Below are 25872 nucleotides of genomic sequence, written 5' to 3' on the forward strand. Positions count from 1 at the left end.
TTTGCTCTAGCAGCATTTTTATTTACAAACAGCAATTTCCATTGACTTTATACCATAAAAAAGCCATTTACAAGCAAGAAACAAGAGTTCAGAACAAAATTAAGCAGCACTGAAATATTCAATGTCACAAATCTAAAACAAAATGAATACAAGGGTAAAATATCATTTGAATAAATAGTCTTAAATTCATGCTATAAAATAATCCTTAATGGCAAGTTACGAGTTGATACAGCATCCGCTTAGCTAGCTTCATTTACTTCATATGGCGATGAAGTGTGGAGTTGTGAGGTTACCAGTTTATATTGCAAGATAATGACACTGTGTTAAGTCATTCAAATTGCTCAACCATTTATAACGGAAAAAAATTGTTAGCCCTACTAATCAAAGTGGTGAGAAAGATGGTTTTCACATTAGGAAAATGGTCATTCTCGAACAAACCATACGTTTACCTCTTACTAGAGTCAGGGCAGCAACCAAAGGCTTGGGCAGCAAGTCCAAAGGTTGAATTCACAGCATACTTGTCACTGAGGGGGCAGCAAGAGGTCTGTTTACTGAATCTGCTGCAAGGCTTACTCCAGGACTTGATCGAGAACTACACCAGCCCTGTCTGTGCCAGACCCAAGGGAACCAGAGAGAAAAGGGTCTCTTGTGGGCCAAGGAGTCAAGCACTGGGCAGAAACAGTGCAAAGACTCTGGCACTTACTGAAAAGACGTATGTGACGTGTGACAACCATTACAAATTTCGAACAATGTGAATGACTCTTCTGAACTTTCAGTTCAGTTGCACTGAGTAATATGAAATCTATGATTTATGAACTAGATAGTTTCATATAAAGAATTTACATAATTCCCCAATACTTTCATATATAAAATTTAATAAATAACCCTGACCAGTCTAGAAGCACCATTCAAGGGGCATGTGCCCTTGGAAAATAGTTTAGGTGTTGCATATTTGAGTCCCTTTCAGTGGAGGCTTCACAGGAAACCATTACAGAATTTTAACAATAATGACGACGACAACAGTAACAACAACAACAAAAGAACAAAACAGAAAATCACAGTAACTAATGGAAAACATTGTTAAAATAAAATACATTGATTTCTTTAAAGTAAAGCTCGTTCACATAGATGATTTCCCCCCTGTCCCAGTCCTTGTTTTGTGTTCCTGCAAACTCTTCCTAGAGGCTATAAAAACTAAAGTAAAAACAAAACCACACACAAATATATGCAGGCCTATGGTCTGGGCTAAGGGACAAATAAAGACTTGGTTATATAACTGCTATCATTAGAAAAGACAGCTAGTCATGCTCTGGAAGATTTAGAAGTTATCAATTTAGCTCTACAGTATATTCTGCTTAACAGTGAACCGACAGTATCCTTTCTGCTGTTAAAAAAAAACACAGCGACAACAAAAAACAAAACTGCCAAGGCAGAGCCAATTGGGAGGTTCTCCACTGACCCCAAAATTAACTTGACTTCATATACTGTATTTACAAATATCATCTCTAAATGTATTTACAGCTTTAGTAGAAATTAAGAGGGTAGAGAACTGATTAGAATGAAAATAACTGTTTAAAACCACAAACATTAGTAAAAGTAGAAAATTCTTTGTTTTCACAGTTTGTAAGAACAGGTTAAACACCTCTAGAAAAGGACGCTGTCACTGTCTTCACATTGCCTACGTGTTTGAAAAGGTAGCTCGAGAAGAGACTCAATTATGAACGAACCTATATGGATTCAGGATATATTTTACTGTAAAAGACTTCTTCACATATCACTTGTGTCTTAATTGTTTTTGCATTTGTTATAAGTGAAACATCTAACCTAAAACTGTACAGAAATAGGGACTTTGCTTTCCAAAAAAAAAAAAAAAGAAAGAGTCGCTCTAAAGAGTTACACAGCGGACTTCGTCTGTGGAGACGTGAAGTGAACTTCGGGGAGAGAATGTTTCTGCTGTGTGGTCACGTTAATCCTCCTGGCACATCCTCATGTGACAAGGCACAATTAATTGCTGCTGCCCGATCTGAAGGGAGTTCAGCCTTCACTGGCCGCGCACACGAGGAGCACGGCGCCCAGCCCCGCGCCGGCCTGGCGCGGCCTCCCGCGAAGCCCTGTGGAGCCTTACAGTACTGGGTTATGGCTTGAGAATTCACTCTGAGCACTGCTAGCAGTGGAGAAGGTCAAGTGTGAGCAACACGAATGGGAGCAAGCGGAACTTGCAAAATGTGGAATCATTACTCGAGAGAAACGCAATCAATTTTTCTGCCCCTTAACAGTCCCATTACAATGTCTGAACCTGAACTGTACAATCAAAGCAATGTAGATTTTTTTTTTTTTTTTTTGTCAAAGACAATTTTGGATAAGTCACTCTTTGGTAAACTCAAACCAGTTAAACAAATTTACACACACGAAGAACTCCATGTACATAAGGTTAAGACGGACACGGTGACAAGAACCAGGACATTGGAGGCGCTTGCCCCAAGTGCCTTCCCTCCTCACTTGTCTCGTGTATCACAGAATGCTCTGGAGACCTCTCAGGAGGAAGGCCCCAAGCCTGAGTGAAAAGGAGGTTCCTTCCCTGAGCCTGACCTCTCGTGTCCTCGATTTGGGTGTTTCTTGTCACAAACTTTAATTTGTATCACAACACAAATTTTTTGCATTTAATTCTTTGAAGGAAAAAAAAAAATCAAAACCAAACTTATTCATGTAAGGAAAAAAAAAAATTACAAACATTTACCTGAAACCCCAGAACATATTTAAGTGGGTAAACACTGGGGGTCCAGCCTCCCCTTGAGGCACAGGGCTTTGATAGGAGTTGAACAAGTGCTTCAGGGAGAGAACAGGCCCCGGACTTAGGCAGTCTGACAGGAAAAGGCATACTATATACCCGGTTAGCAGAAGCTGCTCCTTGAGCAGCAGGACTCGCGTGTGTCTGGACGTAGTAACACTGATGTGGAGCATGGTGGTCACGCCGTGTGGACAGACCCCCTGTGCTGAAGAGATGCTACTGCACAGCTACCACCCTGGGGGGGCGGTCACACACAAGGGCCTGAATGATTTTTTTTCCCCCCAGAACCAAAAAACAAAACAAAACAAAAATCCCCAAACACTCCCCCACCCCAACTCCATTCTTGGTATTTTAAGAGCCAAAAAAGCATGGAAAACCGGCAAACATCTATTTTTGTATTCCTTTTAACTCCTTGCTTCTGAGGTTTCACTTTTTTTTTTTCCTCTCACGGGGTTTGTGCTATTCTCCTGGGGAGACACGCTGGTTGTGAGTTTCATGGCCAAGGTTCTCAAAGCAGAAGAGTCTGGAGTGCTGATACTTACCAGTGGCCCATGGCACAAACTCAACACTAAACTGCTCACATTACTCTCTGCTGGCGTATACAGTACCGGAGCAATCTTATAGAGCCTGTTTTGTATACCAGAAGCACATGGGTGAACAAAATATAAAACTCAAGACATTTCCTCAAGCACTAATAAAACATTATCCAAATAGGACTCGGGTTTTTTTTGTTTTTTAAATACAGTAATGTGTTTGCCAGCACATGCTTTTGAGGTCTTTTTTTCAAGCTATAAACTCAGGAGAGGAAAAAAAAAATTGTAATTCACTTTTACCATTACATTTCACATTTGCTACAACTATACTGACCTAAAAGATACATAACATAAAAAATAGCACCACGTGACCAAAAAAATGGAGACACACAGAGATTTGGTGACACACACAGTATCTCAGAGGGCTTTTTAACTGTTGGTTTCTTTAAGCAGGAAACACTGAGAGTGGGGGAGCCGGTGAGGCCCTCGTCAGCACACACAATACTAAGATAGATATATTGCTTGCAATTCCCATAGAGTATATCTTTACAAAAAGTACAAATTCCAAGTTCTGCAGTTTCCCTGGGAACTGCACGTAGAAAAAGTTGCTGTGCACCTGAACTGGCTGTTTGAAAAGAGAAAGGTTAAAAAAAAACACAAAAAAACGAAAAAAAAACCACAACACTGCTTGGAGAATTTTGTAGACAGAACTACAAATTCCTTTCCTTTATTGTGAGTACTAACTCACGGTAGAGAGTGATTCGATTTAGTTACCTGGTATGTGTGTTTCTACAGTACGGAATGAAGGTAGATTCGGAGGCCAGTAAAAACATTGAAAACCACTGCTCCTTTGGGGTTGGCTAATATAACACTACAATATGTAAAAAGGTCAGCACCACGGGTCATCCAGCTTACCTAACTGGACAACTAACAAAAATTCCAAATGGTTTCCAACGAGAGTTGAATACGTTTTATGGCATTTGGTTTATGAGTTTGTTATGAAGCAGAGCTATGAACACTGTGATTTGCTTTGCTTGCTTTTGGACACAATGATTAATATATATATATATATATGAAAACCTATTAACATTCTTTAATAAGGGAAATAAAGGGGCAAAACCCTAACATATTAGGTAGGGACGAGACAGAGTCCAAAGCCCTGTTCACATTGTATTAAATTATATATTCCTCTTACATTCACCTCAACCAGAATAAAATCAAATTTGAGAATGTATATATACTATATATATAATAATCACTTTATTATATATATATATAAATTGTCTAACTACCCCCTAAAAGTAATTTTAAATTAGAAAAGGTTACCCATTTGTATCAGCTGACGGCATCCCAGTCTCTCTCCATGGAAATGCACTGGCGCCAGTGCACACAATCAGAGAGTATGCCTCTTGGCAGAAACGGAGGGTCAACCAGTTGGCATAGCTAAATCACTGGCAGATTTTGGATGAAGAGTTCGGCCAAAGAGGAATACTGTCAGCCTGTTTTCCCTGGATACATTGCCCTTCATGCTTTGAGCTCCTTGGGGGAGGGAGGGCGGGGGGTGGGAAAGGATAAACACCATGAAGTGTTCCTTCCAGAAACCTTAGAAAAACTGCCAAGAGACCAAGAGATTTCCAGATGGTTGGGAAAACCAAAGATGACAACAAAGCAAATCACAAATAGGCATTGACTAATGTGCTTTGCGTGGGTGCACTTTTTTTTTTTTTTTTTTAACCATCTTAATCAGGAGCATCGGACACCGTGTGAATTTCCATCCGGGAATCCAGGGCCATCTCTGAGGCCGAGGCATCGTTTTCTAGTTTCTGTTCCGCATACACGTCCGTTCTCTCGGGGGACTCCATGCGACTGCGTACTTCTGCCACGCCAGGGTGGTTTTTCCGCAGGTGCTGGTTGAGGGTGCCTTGGAAAGGGAAGCACTTCCCGCAGATCTCACAGCGGAACGGCTTGTCGTCGGTATGGCCCCGGATGTGGTACTCCAACTGGTCCTTCCGCGTGTACTTCTTCCCGCAGAACTTGCATACAAAGGGCGTGATTCCCATGTGGAGTCGCATATGCCTGTCAAGGCTTCCCTTCTGGTTGAAGGACTTGCCGCAGTAGATGCAGATCAACCTCTCGTTGTACGGGTACCAGTGACCTCGCGCGCTCCTCTCCCTGGGGCTGCTCTCGAAGCCTGGGTTATTCACCATGACCTCGCTGTCGGAACCCTGCACCAGGCCCTGCAGATCACTGTGCAGGTGGACGGACAGGGCCCGCTTCTGGCGGGCCCGTCCTCCTCGGAAACAGCTCAGCATGGATCTGGAGGGGCTGGAGTTACTCAAACTTCCAAACGCCTCAGATACACCACTGGCCGGCTGTGAGGCTGCCTGGCAGTAGGAATAGGCGTGCTGGAGCACAGAACCATAGGAACCCACGTTCACGGCCACGACTTGTTCCCCATCAACCATCTCCGTGTGGTACCCGTCGTCTCCCAAGGATGAGCTGTCGGAACAGCTGGGCCGGTCGGACTTCTCCATCTTCACTTTCACCTCGGTGATCTGGCTCTCCCTCCCCAGCAGGTCCCCTTGCTCATGGTCCCCCTCGATTTGGATCTCATACTCGGAGACGCTCCCACTGCTCCCTCGGTCCGAGTGCCCTTCCTCCTGTAAACGGCTGCTGCGCAGAGCTTTGCTGGGTGTGGTCTCCATCCGAAGATCGCTGCTTGTGGTGGGCTGCCGTACCTGAGAGCAGTACGGCGGGGAGATCTCCACCGGGTTGGCAAAGAAGCTGCTGTCTTTCACTCCATTGCGGCTCTCCGAGGTCTCTTCCGCACCGACGGTCACAGAGTCCACATCTCCCACACTGATTTTTGAATGGATGCTCTCTAGGATCTGCGTGCACTTGTCAATGACACACTGCATCTGAAGAAAGCTAGCTGCTGTCAGAAAACTGACAACATCCTTCAGTTGCAAGGACATTCTTCCAGTGTAACAAAATGAAAGCAACTGTTCAAACACATTGGGGTTTTTAATCACTGATATTGACAAGCCACTCATGGTACTTAGTGCTGAATGGTCCCGGAAGTAGGGGGAGCTGGCCGCAAGGACGGCTTTGTGGGCTCGGAATGGCTGACCCTGAATGTGGACAATGATGTCACATAGTTTTCCTTGCAGGCGGAGTTCGTTTAGCTGGCTCAGGACGGTGCTGCTGTACTCGGGCACATCAAACTGAATAAAACTGCTGCTGTCCATTTCTACTGACATGAAGCGTAATCTGAGGAAAGAGAGAGTTTCATAATTCACCAGTGACTCCTCACTTAAGTACAAGCCGTATAAACAACCATGCAAAAAAGACCACCACCACCATCACTGTAGCTACTGTACCTCGTAGGGTCTGCCAGAGCAATTTTCCTCCTATTTTCAGTCCTTCCTGTCTCGGTTAATTCACCTAAAGCTAAATAACTTAATGACCAATTAGCCTAGAGTCTTAGCTGCCTTTCATCTTGATTGAAGTAAAACATGTTACATATAGTAGGGCCATCTTTGCTCTAATTGCGAACTTGGTATCCTTTTGAGAAATAGATTTTCCTGTTTCACCTACCTTTGAGGAGTTGAAGCACTCTGTAAAAGATAAGTAAATTCATTTTTTAAAATGTTCTGCCTTATGTGCATATTTTCAATTGGTGTTTTTCAAGTATACAGCACACCGGATACATTGAATGGAGCATAAACCCTTTTTAGTTTAGAATTTGAGTTGCTGTCTTGATGTACATTTTTTCCCCTCTTCAGCTCTACACACCTTTATCTCCTTTGGGGTCGGTAATTCATAGAGCAATGCTCGATCTCTTTCAGTGAAGAGGTTTTAGAGGGTAGGAGCAAGAGTGATGGACATACCAGGAGTGTATCATCTTCTGCCACTGCTTATGACGTTAACTGCCACCCTGCCTAGAATCCACAGCTCTGATTACTCAAAACTACAGAAGGTGGAGACCTCAGCTGCATTCTCTGACCACAACCAAATTAGATCTGACATTTATATTTCTGTTTTTAAAGCCCAATCAATAGAAATTTAAACACCTCCTGAATAAGTACTGAATCAAAGAGAAAAATCAATAAGGAATAAAGCTGTTTAGAAAATAAGAAAACTCACATCAAATCTGCAGTAAGAAGGGTTTAGGAATGAAATTTATTTATACGCCCAACTTGGCTGACAATGCATCCAAAAGGAAATAGATGGATATGTGATAAAGCAAACAGAGGAAAACGTTAACAAGTGCGGCATCTAGAGTCAGTATACGGTTGTTCATTGTATAATAAAATTCAACTTTTCTGTATGCTTGAAATTTTTCACAATGAAATGCTGGGGTTCTCAAATAACAAATTTTAACAGGCAATATCAATGCCTTAAAACACTTTTATCATTGAAGAATAAAAATAAATGAAATCACTTAAGAGGTTAGAAAAGGAACAATAAGTTATAATAAATCCAAAGAAAACAAAAAAGTAATATAGAAGAGTATTTAATCACAAAGTTTTAAATTTTAAGACAATGTGCAACTAAATTTAAGACTCCTTCAGAAAAAGATCCATCAGTGTGATAAATCACATCAGAGTATTTTTTAATCACATCAGAATTTGTTAAAAACATTTTAGAGAGGAATCTTGTGCCCTTATTTATTCTAGATTTATGATTGAAATCAATCTGAAATCTGAGTGGCATAAATATATTTTCAGGATAACAAAACTGGCAGTATTAAATTAAAAAGAAACAGAAGTGCTAAAGCACAAATGACCTTCAGGTCATTCACACTGTTCTAGATGCATGCTCAAACAGGTAAAGCATCTCTGTTCATATGGCATATGTCTGATACCAGGAAATGGCAAACAGCATAAAGACGACTGTCAACTTTACCTTAGTAAAGAGACTTCACTAAACAGACTTTCTTTAATATCCTAAAGGAAATATTAGCAAAAATAACTCATTAAAGGAATAATATATCATGATCAAGTGTAAGGATGGCTCTCTCTCTCTAGTCGCTAAGTCATGTCCGAGCCTTGCAACGCCACTAACTGTAGCCTGCCAGGCTCCTCTGTCCATGGAATTCTCCAGGCAAGAATACTGGAGTGAGTTGCCATTTCCTTCTCCAAGGATGGCTATATATTATGAAATACACAAATATAATTCGCAACCTCAATAAGTCAAAGGTGAAAAACCATATGGCCATATCCATTCTATGCCGAATATGCATTTTAGAAAGTTGAGTTACTTTCAAAGTAAGGAACAAAATACTCAATAAGCTAGTAAGGCCAGAACAATATTTTCTTAATATAATAAACAGTGTCTACTGCAAACCAATGGCAACATCACCTTGAAAAAGGAAACACATCTGCATTTCCCAAAATGTATTTAGTAGAACACAAGCCCCAAGCTCACCATCACGACCTCCTAGGACTTAAAAATATTAGCATAATAACCCATCTGCAAAGTCCTACGGACAAGAATTCTATTCAACTCAGCAGTTTGCAAACTTATTTAACCATGAAGCTCTTCTCTCAAGGTACACATATTAATATTCCAAAGAATTAGTGTTCCTGGGCACACACTCTGGTAAACACTTTTGTAGAATTCCCGTTAATGCCTGCAAAGCTACAAGGTTGTCTACCCATTACTTCTTTTACCTAACATTGTTCTTGACGTTCCAGGCAAAGCAACAAGAGAAAACTAAGGCATATAGCCTTTAGAAAAGAGGAGGTGAAATTACTTTTCAAGGGAGATATGATTATTTACATAGAAAATACAAAAGAACTGCTTGAAAAAAATCTGTTAGAATCAGGATCTAATAACAGGAGGATTCCAAAAATTATTATTCATAAAAAACCGGTTAGGTAAGCTAATGACAAGTTACAACCAACAACAGTAACCGAAACTATAAAACACTTGGGGGATAAACAAAAAATAGGATCTACAAGAAGAAAACTCTAACACTTTAATAAGACAAAAACACATACAAATGAAGACACATATGCTTCTGGCAGGAAGATTTGATACTGTGAAGATGAAGACATTTCCTGCAAGTTAGTTTGTAAATATAATGCAGTTCAATGGGGTATTTTATTAGAAATCTGACAAAATGATTTTAAAATTCATCTAGAATATTGCTGTCCAACAGAAATATAATGTAAGCCATGTGTAATGTTTTCTAATAGTTAACATTGTTTAAAAGTAAAAATATAAACTTTAAACCATTTTTTAAACCCAATATAGCTAAAACATTACCATTTTAAGATCAACATTAGAAAGTTATTAATGAGATATCTTATATTCTTGTTTCCATACTAAGTCTTTTTTTTCCCCATTATTATTTCCATTTTATTGATTAGGAAACTGAGATACAAGAAAAGGGTCTTACTCAAGGTTCCACAACACTCGTAGAATTTCATGTCTGTCATACTAAGTCGTTGAAGCATGATGTATATTTTATATTTATAGCACATCTCAATTTGGAATAACTACATTTCAAGTGCTCAACAGCCATAAGTGGGCAGTGGCTACCATACTGGGCAACAAAGATCTAGAAGAATAAATACTGAAAAAATTACAGAAAAATAAAAATGCAGCCAAACACACAGATGTCAAAATGGATGAGTAGGCTATGATTCATTCATTTTGTGACTATACACTGAGTGTATGTATTTATACTCTGTACAAATGTATGCTTGGCACTAGGGACCCAGGTGAGCTACAATTCTTTTGTTGTAAACTGTGCTAAGAGCTGAAAGATCTTTCATAATGGAGGACAGAAGGATGATATCTCTGCTGAGACCTCAAGGATGAGTAAAGGTTAGCCAGATATTGGGGGGGTTGGGGGTGCTGCAGGGAAACGTTCTGGGCTTCTAGACAGAAGGAGTCACATGCACAAAGGATGAGAGGCTGAGTCGGGAAGGAAGGAAATGCTGGAGCACTGTGGCACAGCTAGGACAGGAGCAAGGGCAGAGAACACGTGCTGCGACCAAGGCGGGTAGAAACCAGACCGCGACGGGCCTTCAGGGGCCATTTTCAACCAGTGACAGAGGGAGATTTCTGGAAAGAGATGCTGCTTGGATAATATAAATAAATAATAATAAAGCCATATCCCTTCTTCACAACACACTCAAAAATAACTTCAAGAAGACAGATATCAGAAGAAAGGGAGATTTAACTATTTAAGTATAATAAAAACTTCTTTACATCTAAAAAATATATTTTTATCATAAAAAAGAGATAAATTATGAAAAATATATAACATCATGGCAGAGAATTATAAAACTCTTACAAATCAATAAAAGCCAAATAGGACAACTGAAAAGTGAGCAAAGAATATGAACTGATGCTTAAAAAAAAAATTAAAACAGCCTTTAAACATAGCAATAAAATGCTTAACAACTTCATCAATAAGCCAAAATATAAAAATTAACACAAGACATAATTCTTCTTTCTCAAATTGCCCAGGCTTTTAAAAGTGCAACTCAGTAGGCAGTGATTATAGGAAGAGGGATGCTCTCATATACTCTGGTAAGCAAATAAAACAAAAACCTTAAAAAGGGCATTTTTCTCGATTTAGCACTCTGTACCATAAAAAAAGTCATGAATAAAGGCACAAGAATTTACTCATAACTATATCCAATTACGAGGCAAATAATGGAAACAACCTAAATAAATGTTCAACAATAAGGGAATTATTAAAGTACGATACACCTATACACCGAATACCAAGTCATAACTAAAATGATGTTAAAGAAGAATTCAAAGTTCCACAAAATATAAGTACTATGAGGGTAGAAATTTTTATCTGTTATATTAACCATGTGCCAGATAACTGCCTGGCACATGGTGGATACTCAGTAAATATGTGCTGAAGAAATATTTAGTGACACAGCAAAAAATCAGATCAACTGCAAATGAACAGGAAGGATTTTTATGGGTGATTGAAATGGTCTAAAACTGAATTATTACGATAGTCTGACAACTTTTTAAGTTTACTAAAAAAGTCACTGAATTGTATACTTAAGATGAGCGTTTTTATATGTAAGTTATTCCTCAACAAAGCTGTTAGAAAAATCAGGTGATCACAGAACATAAAGAAGGATATTTCTAAAAGTATGTATGTATTTACAAATATTAAATAAACAGAGATAATATTAAAGAATATATATAAAACATTTACATTAATGAAACAGTAAAGATGTTTTAACTTTCTTCTTTGTATTTTTCTGTATGTTCCAAACTTCTATAGTGAACATGCATTTCTTGGAATGACACACACATATATATACACACACATACATTAAAATCCCAACTAGACGATAATTTGACAGACACTGGAATATAAAATGGTACAAACACTATAGAGGGCATTTCAATAGTATCCAGCCAAATTACAAATGATCCCCCATGACAGCAATTTTAGCTCTAGGAATTCATTACAGCATAGTTCATGACAAAAGGCTGGAAACAAACTAAATTCTAATCAAGAGAAACCTGACTGATAAACTATGATATGTCCATACTGAAGACTACTTACTATACAACTAAAAAAATGAATAAGGAAGCTCTTTTCATACTGTTATGAAATAATCACTATAATATATTGCTGAATGAAAAAAATCAGATGCACAGCAGTATATATGATACTACATTTGTACAAAGCAAAGTGAAAACACATATATCTGTGTCAACATATACAGACATACGAGCACAATATTTCTGAAATGATGCACAAAAACAAACAGCCTCTTGGGAGGGGGAAATAACACAGTAGCTGGAAGACCATTAGCTTTCAGTGAATCATTTCAGACTCTAAAATTTCTGAACCATGTGGATGTATTGCTTATTAAAAACAGGTAACATTAAAAAAAAAACTAAGGCACTTCATCTAGCTTTAAAAAGATAAGATCATAATATAATCATCGGAAGAATTTGGAGTCAGATTCAAATGATGCCGATTTCCACTTATAAAACCTCGGGCAAGGTACTTTACAACTTTTCTAGGTCTCAGTTTTGTTTTGTTTGTTTTAATGGTAATAGTCTTTGCCTCATGGGCTGTTATGAGAAAACACGTAAGCAGCAATCTGTACAATGGATGCTTGGCACATGGCAATCAATGTTATTAGCTACTGAGACTTTTTTTAGGGGACAGGATGGTGTAACAAAGACAACTGGTTTTGAAATTAGACTTGGCTATGAATCCTGGCTGTATTTCTTTCTAATAAAAATAACAATGAACATTTAAATAATTACGTGACCTTAGACAAGTCAGTTAACTTTGATCTCTGTATCTAGAAAAGCTCGTGGAAGAACTATTACCCAACACAACTGATGTAAAATTGAATGAAGGAAACTCATGCAATGAATGAGTGTAATAGCTCAGGTATAATGAGTGCCTATCTTGTGCTAAACATCTTACATATGTTAACTTCTCTTATCAACTCTGAGGGGAACACTATGATTGTTGCCATTTTACAGATGAAAAAACTGAAGAAAAGAAGTTAAGACACTGGCCAAAGGTCCCAGTGCTAATGGATGAACTCAGTCTGGAGCCAGAGGTCAAGCTCATAACCACACCAGACTGCCTTCTAGAAACACACCCACTGCCTGGCACCTGCCAAGTGGTCAAATGTTACCTATTCATTACAGCGTTTTCAGGACACACAAGGGTGTGTAAACAGTGACTTTTGGAATTAAAGGGCAAAAGGAAGGTGGGTTCAGGCTTTTAAAAGGTACAGAGTCCTGGGCAAAAACCAGTAGAAAAAGGAAAACAAAAAAGCATTTCTGAAATAGTCTGTAAAACTGAAAACACTTCTGCAATGAGGCTTCCTCCTCCTCCATGTGGCTTTTTATCTTCTTCTCAGAGAGAAAGTAGAGAACTGCACTTGAAAGAAAACCACTGAAGAGAAAAATGAAAAGACCACGATTAACACCTAAGAGAGGAATTCCATTTTTCTGCAAAACGAGAAAGGAAGTGCTCCACTCTCCCCTCCCTGACACTGACACCTCCTTTCGGCTGTGACAATGCGATTCAGAGACTCCAGCCTTGAGCTGCTAACAAGCAACACTAGAAGAGGATTCTCGGAGACTCACACATGAGGAAATTACAGGGAATTTAAGTCCTAGTCACATTTCCAGGTTAAAGGGAGTAAAGGCCTAACTAATCACAATTCTACACCCAAGCCTGACTTATCAGGTCCAGCGGTCCGGAAGTAAAGGAAGTCAGAACCTCTTAGTGAGACGTCAAGTTCAAGCAGAACCCTCCATACTCCTCTGTATCCTCTGTATTAGCCATTTCCCAGCATGGGCTAATCACTGGTTCCTCAAGGGACTTGACCTCTCCCGTGAATGGCATGACAGCAGGCCCACACCTAACTTAGATCAACCTTTACCTTTAAAGTAACATATATGCATATGGTCAAACTTCAAACTATAGTACAGAGAAATATAAAATGGGTATCTTCATTTTCCTCCGGTGTCTTCTTCCAAAGATAATCACTGGGAAGCGTTTGTGGGTGTTCTTTCAGAGAAAACTATAAACACATATCAACATTAACTGTCCTGTATGTTGCTTTTTAAAAATGTATTTAAGGGGCTACCCTGGTGGTCCAGTGGTTAAGACTCTGCCTTCCAATGCAGGGGATGAGGGTTCGATCCCTGATCGGGGAACTAAGATCCCATGTGCTACAGGATCAACGAAGCCCATGCACCTCAACTACTGAGCCCGAGTGCTCTGGAGCATGTGCTCCGCAACAGGAAAAAGGCCATGGCACCACAACAAAGACCCAGCTCAGCCAAGAAAACAAAAAAGTACCTAATACTCCTTAAAATCTTTCCACAGCAGCGCAAATTCATCTACTCCATCCTCTTTTCTGATTTCTTCGTATTCCATGGATAGCTGCGTCACCATGTGCTCAGCCGGTCCCCAGGTGATACCAAAAGCAGGAAACCATTTAAATGGTCATAGCATTTCCTCCTAGCAGAGGGACTGCTGCGTTCATTTCACATCTGTGGATAATGCCAACTCATCTCCCAAAAGGTGGCAGCAACTGTCCTTTCCCCGACAGCACGTGATGTGCTTGTACCTCCCGTAACTGCCAACAGTGAGCATCCAACTGTCTCACTTTTGCCACACTGACAGGTTAAAAGTGGTACCTCCTTGGCTGTGACTTAATTATAAATGAGGCAGATCAGCTATTCCGGTGTTCAATGGCAATTTGTCTGTTTGTCTTTCTGCTGCCTACTCATCTCCTTTGCCCATATCTGACACTTTTATTGAATTGTCAGAGTTCTTTGCAAATTAAGAAAATTAGCCTTCTGTCAAACGTGCTGCAAGTATTAGATTTAATTGCAATCACTAAATGGCATACCGACTGGGAATTTAAATTATTTTTCTACATTTATAGGAAATATTCAATCTTCTACATGCACATAACCAAAGGGAATTCAAAGATAAATAATAAGAGTCCCAGCCTTGTAGTTTGTTACAGACTTACTGCAGATTCCGCCCAACTCCAAGAGATAGGGGAATGGAATTCATTTTTGATAATGCAGGGAAATGATTTATATTGGTTTTTCATTTAGACTAAGTTTGCAGCTGCTACAGAAAACAATAATGAATTTGATTATTCCAGTCACCAAATACATCAGAATCAGTATTCTTTCACTCAGCAGATTTATCACAGCTCTTTCTGTCCCATTACAGTTCAGTCACTCAGTCGTGTCTGACTCTTTGCAACCCCACGGACTGCAGCACACTAGGCCTCCTGGTCCATCACCAACTCCCGGAGCCTACTCAAACGCATGTCTGTTGAGTTGGTGATGCCATCCAACCATTTCATCCTCTGTCGTCTCCTTCTCCTCCCACCTTCAATCCTTCCCAGGATCAGGGTCTTTTCCAATGAGTCAATTCTTTGCATCAGGTGGCATTTTGGAATTGGTGGCATTGGAATTTCAGCTTCAGCATCAGTCCTTCCATCAGTCCTGAATATTCAGGACTGATTTCCTTTAGGACTGACTAGTTGGATGTCCTTGCAGTCCAAGGGACTCTCAAGAATCTTCTCCAACAACACAGTTCAAAAGCATCAATTCTTCGGCACTCAGCTTTCTTTATAGTCCAACTCTCACATCCATACATGAAAAAACCACCCCCAATTAGATATTTACACTGGTATATTTTAATTAAAAAACAAGTATATATAAACTGGATATTTTTCTTCAATACCATTAACACTTATTTTAACAATACTTATTTTGGCTTTGTTTGTAAAATTACATTTTGGATAAGAATGTGAAATACTTCTTTTTAAAAACATACCTGAAGAGAATATTAGTTGAAATGGTCTGCTGCGAAGTTCAAAATTGTCAGCTCCTCTATTTCTTCATAACCCTCTTCTGCTCATTCAACCGATGGACACACAAGCCTCTCTGCTCCCCAGCTTCCTTCACTGGAGTCCTTTCGCGCCTCTGGAGGCATCGCTCACCTTCACACAGCCCCTGCCACAGTCAGCTGAGGAGACTCTGCCGTCACTGGTCCAAACAGCAGGTTCTGGGAAGGATGCGGGCAGCCTTGCCATCCGTCCAGCTACCCCCACACCAGCCTCGGCAATTGTAAAAGGGGATCCCTGCCATCTTCCACCACACTCCCGAGCCTTCCCCAATACCTGGGAAAGTCTGTCACCACCATTATCAATAACCAAGGTTTACTGAACGCTCCATACAGGCTGAGCAAGTTGTAAAGGCCTTATATGTAGTATTTCACTCAATCGTCTTGACCTTCCATGAGAAGGCAGGTACTATCACCCTCACTTGAGAGGTGAGGAAACTGAGGCTCCAAGAGGCTAACTTTTTCAGGACTGCTGCAAAGTCTGGCCATCTAGAGCCCCTACACAATAATCCCTTATCCTTGTTTGATTTGCTCAAGGGTAACAGCAGGACCACTCAGGGAGGCAGGGGAATTGAGGAAAAGGCACGAGGAAAAGAAAGCTTGACCTAGTTTACACTCCTGCACAAGGGTGGTGGCCAGAGAAAGGGACAGTGATAGATGACAAATATCCTCCTACTGCTGCCCAGGGCTCTGACTCCTTCCTCTGTGAGGAGGAGGGAGATGGAGAAGGCAAAGGGGCGCATTTTAGTAATACCCGCCAAACTTACAAGTGCACATACCCTGTGAGTGAGCAGTCTCAGTTCTAGGAATTTACGACAGCACCCTCTTTCAAGATCAAAATCTCCCTCTTTTCTGGATCGAAGGCACTTGTAGAAGGAAGGGCCCTAAGCAGAAAAACAGTCCCAGGTGGCCCTCCAGCTGCGGTATATTATGCCCTTCACACTCACAGCTTTTATTCCCTCTTCCCCATCAGAGCCCTGCACCCTGGCTGATTTTAACCTGCTTTAAATAAACAGCTATCTTTATATGCTAAAGCCTCTGTTCATTAGAGGCCACAGATCCCAGGCTCAAGTAAGCGGTCCTTCTGGTATTCCAGGGTGAAAGTCACAGAGAGCAGATGCTGCCAAGAAGACACAAGTTCAGCCCAAGTTCAAGAGAATCCAAAGCAGCACTGAGACTGGAGTCTAAAAAGCAAGAGCAGGGACTTCACTGGTGGTCGGTGGTTAAAAACCCGCCTTCCGACGCAGGGGACACAGGTTCAGTCCGTGGCTGGAGAGCTAAGACCCCTCGAGCCACAGACTCTGAGCCCACGCGCTCCGGAGCCTGCGCTCCGCCGCCAGAGAGGAGTCTGTGTGCTGCAGCTAAGTAAATACTCCTAAAAAAAGAAAAGCAAAAGCAGAGTGTGAGGGGCTACTCAGGACTGACCAAGTAGTGAGGAAGCCAGCTCCGAAAGCACTGAGGAAGCAGCAAGGCCAGCGCAGGCCAGGGCAAGTCAGAACCACTCGGAGCCAAGAGTGAGCTGGTTCGGAAGACCACGACCACAGGCTGGAGAGTTAGGACAGACTGGATAGCCAGGGAAGGGAGGCCATTCACTCGGCAAGGCAGTGTGGGCACAAGCCACAGGGGAGAGGTGCTGGCCCATCAATTACCACACAAGTCAGCCAGGGAGACTCGACCGACAGGCTGGAAGTAAAAGGTGAAGGAGAGGGATCCTAGAAATAAATGTGCACGCACGCTCTGAAAAGAAAACAAAAATCTGATGCAAGACCATATGACAACAAGGCTTAGCGAGTAAAGCTGCCTGAAATCTCTTCGAGCTCCCACCCGAAAAAGGAACACATGACCACACCCAAGCATCTGAACAAGAGGCTGCTCTGAAATGTTACAAACAAGGGATGACACCCCCTCACCCAGAGTCCAAAGCTCACTAGGAATACACACATTTTACACCAAGGAGCTTTAAAAAAGCCACTTCGCAAAGACAGGGAAACCAGCTGACCATAATCTAATAGACACAGCTGACCCTGGGAAGGGTGGACAGACACCCGTTCATCACCACTCTGCTCTTCCCCGCAGCCTGCTCCATCCACTGCATGTGAGCAAGAGGCGAACGAGCCATGAGTGCGCACAAGCTCACACAAAATGCCTGATTAATGGAAAATACAGCTCCCCAAGTTTTCAAAGGTACTGCATCTTTACCCATTTCTTATAAAGCACTAGGGCATGTAAGAAGGGCCCTATTATTTCTATTTAATGTCATTACAGTCTTATGACAACATTTTTTTAAACTTCTTATTTCATACTGGGGTGCAGCCGATTAACAACGTTATAAGTTTCAGGTGGACAGCAAAGGGACCCGGTCACACATACACATGTATCCATTCTTCCCCAAACTCCCCTCCCACCCAGGCTGCCACATCACGCTGAGCAGCGTTCCCCGTGCTCTACAGGAGGTCCCCGCTGGTTATCCACTTTAAATACTGCAGTGTGTACAGGTCCAGCCCAAACTCCTTAACTATCCTTTCCCGTCCCATCCCCACCGCCCCCAGTATGACAGTATTTTTTAAAGACTTGACTACCACCAAAAAATAACTAAATGAAAAGCATGGGTGAGTTTATTTATAATAAAGACATAGAGGCCTTTGCAAGCATGACATAAATCCCAGAAGGAACAAAGACAAACACAAATACATCTGACAACATAGAAATATATGATAACCGCCCCCCAACAAAGCCAGAAGACAAACAACGTTTTGAGGGAAAGTACATGCACCTCTCACAAAGGGCTACTTTCCAAATTCCTTAATTTATATTATAACTCAAACAGATTTGGGCTCACACAGATAATCCTACGGAAGAAGGTTCAAAAGACGTATGAAAAGATGTTTAGTTTTATTCATGATCGAGACATGTGAATTACAAAAAGAAAAAAATGACATACCATTCCTAGCCCATCAGACCTGCACAAATTTTTAAATGTGTGACAACTATACTCCAATAAAAATTAATTTTAAAAAATGTGCAGGTGTAATCCCTAGGGATAATCTGGTAACATGGATCAAGATGGAAAAAGCATTTACTATTTGGTCCAAAACTAACTACTAAGAATTAAGCCTACAAATACACAGTTCTTACAATAGCATATTAGGATATATGAAACAAGGATGTCTGCTGAGCATTTTTACTCACTATAGCAAAAAAAAAAAAGGGAAATGAACTCAAAATTCATGGAGAGAAGACTGGTTCAAAAAAACAAAAACTCAATCAACAATGAAACACTACCCAGACATTAAGAAGAATAGACAGGACTTCCCTGGAGGTTCAGTGGTTAAGACTCCTCGCTCTCATTACAGGCAGCATGGGTTTGATCCTTGGGTTGGGGAAGATCCCACATGCCAGGGGAAAAAAAAAAAAAAAACAAAGGAGGAGACAGATCTGTATCCTCTGACCTGAAAAGTAGTTCTAATATTTAGCCAAAACGGTGGATGTGGGAGACGGATCATAAAGAAGGCTGAGCACCGAAGAATGGATGCTTTCCAACTGTGGTGCTGAAGACTCTTGAGAGTCCCTTGGACTACAAGATCAAACCAGTCAATCCCAAAGGAAATCAACCCTGAATATTCACTGGAGGAACTGATGCTGAAGCTGAAGTTTTAATACTTTGGCTACCGGATGCAAAGAGCTGACTCCTTGGAAAAGACCCTGATGCTGGGAAAGATTGAAGGCAGGAGGAGAAGGGGATGACAGAGAATGAGACGGTTGGATGGCATCACCAATTCAATGGACATGAGTTTGAGTGAACTCTGGGAGATGGTGAAGGACAGGGAAGCCTGGCGTGCTGCAGTCCATGGGGGTTGCAAAGAGTTGGACACGACTGAGCAACTGAACAAGATATAAAAAAATATGTATGTACATATCTGATTTCCTTCACACACTTTTCTTAAAAGAATAAGTATATGCTGTTGTACCCATTTTGGAAGGAATCGCATGAAAGCATTGATGTCGGTGACTTTTGGGAATGAGGACTACAGACTGGGAAGAAGAAAGGGAAATAGACTTATACTTTTTTGAATTTTTTATCATATAGCTGTATTAGTCTCGCTAAAAATTTTTTTAAGATATGTTATAGGATTCTACCTAGAAAGATGTAATTTTTAAAACCAAAGAATCCACAGAAAGATAGGCTGCAAATGGATAATTTACTGTATCGAGCAGACAATTACAGAGGCGGAAACAAAGAACTGTGAGAGCAATGACAAGACTGATTACTTTTGACCAAAGAAAAATCTTTAATCCAACAGAACAAAGAAAAACTTCATGGTGGAAGCAATATTTGAACAGGACTTTGCATTTCAAATGGAACAGGAAGAAGACTCCAGGCAGAAGGACTGGGAGAATCAGAGAACAGTGGGGTGAAAATGTATGGTGTCTGGGGCAGTGGCCAGGCCCCAGGTACAAGGAGTGACCAGGCAAAGAGGAATGCCACGGTGGGAACATGGAAGTCCTTGAATACCACACTGGAAATCTCAAACTGGATCCTGGGGGCTGCCAATTTGAACATGAGTCCAAAGAAGGACTCCACAGGACTTGGAGACTGAGGTACGCTATCCACTTTGGAAGGCAAGTTAGCTCCGCCTCAGACAAGCTGCCTTCAGGCTGCCCTCCGGGCAACTGAACAGAGTTGGCCAATAAACCATTTGGGAGTAACTAAAAACCGTAGTAGCCAAGGACCCATGTGCTACATGTGGTTACCCAGGGAGAAAAAACAGACAAGACAGTTGAGAAGAGATTTGCTCCCACTGTAATACGGTATCTCATGAAAGAGGAAACATCCACATCTAGTGCTCCCTTCAACACACCACTTCACTGACGAGCAAATTCTGCGTCACGCCTTTTGTTAAGCTGTAAGGAATCCGAGCAATGAAAACCAGAACCTAGACGAGTGCCATCTTCCCACAGTGCTAACCCATTCCAAAGAGAACCTAAAGATACGAAAAGACACTTGCACGTCACCTGGGCAAAATACCCACGAGTCTTGAAATCCCCTCGACAAAATCCTTGGGTAAAGTCCAGGAACTGTTTCCCCATAATGACAACCTGAACAAAAGTAAAAGTGTAAAACCTAAGCAATTGAGATGTGCTGATTTCTGAGCCAGCTATGCTGCTGAGGGCATGCCCCGGGCCGGGGGTGGGGGGCTCTCTGTGGTCAGAGACTGTGTGCCCACAGCCGAGCAGACAAAGGCACTCAGCACCCCAACCAAGCCAGTGGCTCAGCTTTCAACCTTTCCTGCTCAACACCCAAGAGATGTAGGATCATCTCACCAGCAGGAAAAATCTAGCAAGGTAGTTCACTCCCATCTAACCCATAAACACTCTCATTTGCTCTTCATTTAAAAATACCCGGTGACACTTCCAAGAAAGGAAAGCAAGGTTACAAATTTGGAAGTTGTTTAAGGCACCAGGAGGTACCCATTATTCTCCATCAAGATGCTCATGATTCCAAACCCAGATTCGCACCTGCTGGCTTCAGTCACTTGCTGATACCGGAGACCAACTCAAGCTAGACTTCATCAGGCACTGAAGACCCTGAAGATCCCTAGTTTTCATTCTTAAACAAAAAGTCATTAAAAAGACTGCAGATGGGAGCACTGGGGACAACAGGCGTGGAAACGGCAGTAACAACGGTATAAAAATAACTTTCCTAGGTGTTTCTGCCTGGGTCTAGGTCAAAACTAAAACTGAGCTGTCATGAATTACAATCTAATCCTTCAGAAAGCAGCAGCCGAAAAACACCAGGCCTTCCCGAAACATTGTGGTGCTGCTGAAACCCAATGCAAGAAAAAAAAAATAAATAAAATGGCATTCCGTGATGGATATTCATGAAGCACTCATCCTAATTTAAAAGAAAACAAGTCTAGAGTTCTTACTGCATTAATTCATGTGAGCCTGAAAGAACATTTTTATCCAAACTGTGAGATTTCCTACCAAGGCGCTAACATTCTCCAAGTCTGCTCAGCTACACCAATTCTGAGAGCGCAGTGTGGTTTGACAGTGGGGATTGTCTTTCAGTCAGTACAAAACATCAGAAGCTTCTTCTGAGTTTTCCAAGCAGGGTAGGAATGCACTCTTTAACCTGACTGGCAGTAACAGTTACTGAGCTCCACCTGTGTACTGTACGCTAAGTAAGCTTTCTACCTGCTCACCGAATCTTCATGACCTCACCATGAGACAGACACTGCAGCTGCACCCATTCTACAGATGGAAAAACACTCAGAGAAGCTAAGACCCTCTCCCAATTCATCCCAGCTCACTAATGGCTGAGCCAGGATTTGAACCTAGATTTGACAGTCTCCAGAACCAGGATTCTTCTCTCCTATAAGAGTAAGACTTTAATCCAGGCACAGTGGTGAGAATTCGGGGCTTTATTGGTGCTAGAGCCTTACTGATCACCTCTGAGTGGGAAAAAACATTCTCACTTAAAGGTGTATTGTTACACCAACATAGTAATAATTAAGGGGCTACTTGTAAGCCCCTGCTTGTACTTTGCAGCCATTTCTCTGCATAAAGTCCATTCTTTTTACTTCTATGAAGTGGGCAATTAGATGTTTAAAATTCTATCATGAAATAGAAAGATTAGTTCCAGTTAAAGGAATAAATAAGGAACTTCCCCGGTGGTCCAGTGGTTAAGAATACACCTTGCAATGCAGGGGACGTGGGTTCAATCCCTGGTCCAGGAAAATCCCACGTGCCACAGGGCAACTAAGCCCACGAATCACAAATGCCGAGCCTCAGCCACAACTAAGACCTGAGGCAGCCAAATAAATAAAGTCAGAAAAGGAAAACGAATAAATACGCTTTCTCAGGGCAAAGAACCCAATCAAGTCAAGGAGTTGCCTCTTATCTGCACACTGCTGGCATGTCAAGGGGCACTGGACCTGGGAAATAGATTAAGTCTGAACCTCTTATACTGAAAGGATTAGAAAAGCTCACCTTGAATTGCTTTCTTCCATGAGGTTTTCCATGCCATCAGTACAACCAGAAAATAACCATTAGAAATTAAACTGACTTCAGTTGATGAGCTTCACTAAGCTAAATTCAGCAGTTTGTCAGCTACAAAACATTAAATGAACACAATTAAGAAGTCTGAAAAACATTAAGTAGAATTCAAACTTGAGAAAGATGAAAATTAATGGGAATAAAACATAATGATGCATTCCAGATTTGTGATACAGATAGTTCTGACAACTGCTTCAGCTGAAAGGTAGAATGAGGATCCAGGGACACGTAGAAACCCAGAGCTCAGTAGACACACCGAGGTTCAGCATCCTGGCATGTCCCCACCTTCATACATTTACACCTCACAATAATGATGAAGATGAAAACTTACTAATTGGTTACCAAGTGCTATAAACTTTGCCACCTCCTTCACATACGTCTTTTCATTTCAAAATTCACAGAATCTTAGGAAATGGCTTTTATTATCCCCACACTACAAACGAGAAAACAAGAGAGTCAAAGACATTATATAAATGGTCCAAGCGCACATGGCTAGTAAGGAGCCCTGCTGGGATTCAAACCCAGACCTGATGCCCAAGCTCATGTTCTTTCCCCACAACCTCCCACTGAAGAATTACATGACTTTTTCTTTTCCCATAATCAAGAGCAAAGATTTTAATGTTTCAAAGATTCGTTTTATGTTTTCTGCACTCAAAGAAGGAAAGCTGAAAACACCTGCCTTAAATGGCAGCATTAGACATCAATGACATATGACAGAGAAAACTGATAATGAGAGTCTCCTTTAAAAAGAGGGGGTTTAAAAAAATGTTTATAAGTCATTTACCAACAAAAACCATTAAGTGTTTGCATACCTGTTATAAAAGTGCAGCTACAATATTAGATAAGTATTAAGACAAAATGCCCTCCAAAAACGCCCATTCCAGCTGGGACAAGAGCAAGTTCAATAACCAAGGAACAAGTGCTGAGACCTGTGCTTTAGATTCTGAGTGCCACAAAGGCATGGATGGGGGTAGGGCAGTCAGGGAACACCCTCTGGAGGAAGTATATCTTCAGCAGGGGCTTGAAGGAAGTGAAATGGAGAATTTACACAGAGAAGAAAAAGGAGGCCGGTACTTCAGAAGGGGGAACTAGAGGAGCAAGGCCTAGAGGCAGTCACAAACTCATTTCTGTAGGAGACAGACAGGGAGGAGAAGCAGTGGGTAAGGTCCAAGGAGGCGACCAGGGGCCAAACCAAGGAGAGCCTTGAAAAGACGGGGTGGGCACTGACTGGACACATGCAGCAGGCAGAGGACTCTGAAAGTGGTATAAATACACAGTCTTTTAGCTGACGTCCCGGCCCTGAGCCTCTCCCTTCCCCTCCTGGAAATGATCATCAACTACTACCTCTGGTCTCTGGCCTCTCACCACTGACTTCAGAATAGTTTCAACTTTGGCCTAGTGATCAAGTTCTTTCAGGAACCAGCCCAGCCAATCTTTTCCTCTTATCCCTTCCTATATGCACCCTTCTCCACAAGGAGACTGGTCTATTCACTAGCTCCACAGGATCACTGGGTCTGACTCTTCTTTTCCTACCTGAGTCCTACTCATCCTTTAACAGCCAGCTCAAATGCCACCCCTTTCACTAAGCCTTCCCTGACCATTTGGCCTACAGTGACCTCCATCTCTCCTCCTTCTTAATTCTACAGCTCATAGGCTTGTCTCATCAATCAGTCACCTTTGCACAGGTAGAGTCTCCGCACCCAGCGTAAAGCTGCTTGGAGACTGTAAGTGTGCCTCCACTACTTTACCCCACCACATGGAACAGCGTCTTGACATTTAATAAGCAAGCACTCAACTCTTTTTTTGACTTCCAACATTAAGTTTGGCATTAGCATAAAGGAAGGGTGGGGGAGGTGGGGGGACTTCTGAAGTCTGAGACGGCTAAGAAGCTGTTGCAATAATCCAGATGTCAAGCAAAGAGGGCCTGACTAGGGAACAAAGGGAAAATGGGCAGATATAAACAACAAAAAATTTTGTGCGTGCAAAAACTCTGCAGGACGTGACTGACTCCTGCCAGGAACAAAAGCGAGGGATGAATTACGATAAGGCAAGGTTTAGAAAGGCTTCTTGGATTCATTTTAAAGACTGTCTGAAACCAAGTGTATTAAGTGGCTAAAAAGTCCAGATCTGCAAACTCTTCGGTGAAACTGCCCAGTATCTTGAACCAGGGACAGCCCTTCCAATTTCAGACATATATAGACTGACAGAACTGAAAGCGTCTCTAGAGAGCTCATCTAAATACCCTCACTGCTCAAAGTGGGAATCTGAGGTCCAACATGGAAAAGGCTGCTGAAACCTCAAGTCTGAGACTCGCAGACTGTTGACGCCCCAAGGCACAAGCCGGCTAGCCTAGAAGGACACTGGCGACACCCCCCAGGCCAGCCCAGCCCTCCGTAATGGCAGGACTTTCCGAGGGCAAGAGTGACCATGGAGACGTCTAGGGCCAAGCACGACGTGCCGTCGCCTGTTTACCTGGAGAAAAGCGGTGGCATGGGTGCAGGGGCTCGGTTGCAGCCATCAGCAGGGCCGACCCCACGGCCTGGCACGGCTCTCCAGGGGACTTAACCATCCGGCCTCCCGGTACAAAGCCGGAGCGCCCCCCGGGGCCGAGGAGCCCGGAAGCAGGAGATCCCGAGACGCCCTGGGCGGAGGCTGGGGGAGTCCGGGGCAGCTGGCTGAGTGCGACCCTCAGCCCCGCAAGCAGCGTCCTGACACCGGGGGCCAAAGCAGGGCTGGCCCGTCGGGGGCGCGCGCCTGGCCGGAGCAGGTGCCCGGGGCCTCCCGACCCCGCCCGGCCTCGGCTCCAGCCCGCGCCACCCGCCCACCCGCCGGCCCGCTGGACTGACCAGGCGCGGAGGCTCCAGCCCCGCCGCGCCCAGAGCGAGCCGGACAGCGGCCCGGGACTGTCTCCGACCCCTCCGGCTATGCCCGCGCCTCGCCCGCTGCCCGCCACCCCCTCGCCGGCGCGCCTCACCTGCCGAGAGCGCCGCGCTCACATCGCCCGCCCGCGGCGCCCCCTCCGCCGCCGCCGGCGCCAGGCCCGTCCCCGCCGCTCCGGCTGCCGCCCCAGCCCGCGCCCCCCGCCCCCG

At 42.6% G+C, this 25872-nt stretch overlaps 1 protein-coding gene across 2 annotated transcripts; it reads right to left on the reverse strand.

Annotated features, from left to right (window-relative positions):
- ZBTB34 (zinc finger and BTB domain containing 34) lies at positions 1-25872 on the reverse strand. 2 transcript variants are annotated; one of them, XM_043916827.1, is made up of 2 exons: positions 25758-25872; positions 1-6591 (listed from the first exon to the last, which is right to left on the reverse strand). In XM_043916827.1, the coding sequence occupies exon 2, from the start codon at positions 6579-6581 to the stop codon at positions 5061-5063; it is 1521 nt and encodes a 506-aa protein (XP_043772762.1). In that variant the 5' UTR covers positions 6582-6591; positions 25758-25872; the 3' UTR covers positions 1-5060. The 2 variants fall into 2 exon arrangements, with proteins under 2 accessions (XP_043772762.1, XP_043772761.1); XM_043916826.1 differs by lacking the exon at positions 25758-25872 and adding an exon at positions 15659-19333.

This window comes from Cervus elaphus, chromosome 11 (genome assembly GCF_910594005.1).
Source record: "Cervus elaphus chromosome 11, mCerEla1.1, whole genome shotgun sequence".
In the NCBI taxonomy this organism is placed as follows: Eukaryota; Metazoa; Chordata; class Mammalia; order Artiodactyla; family Cervidae; genus Cervus; species Cervus elaphus.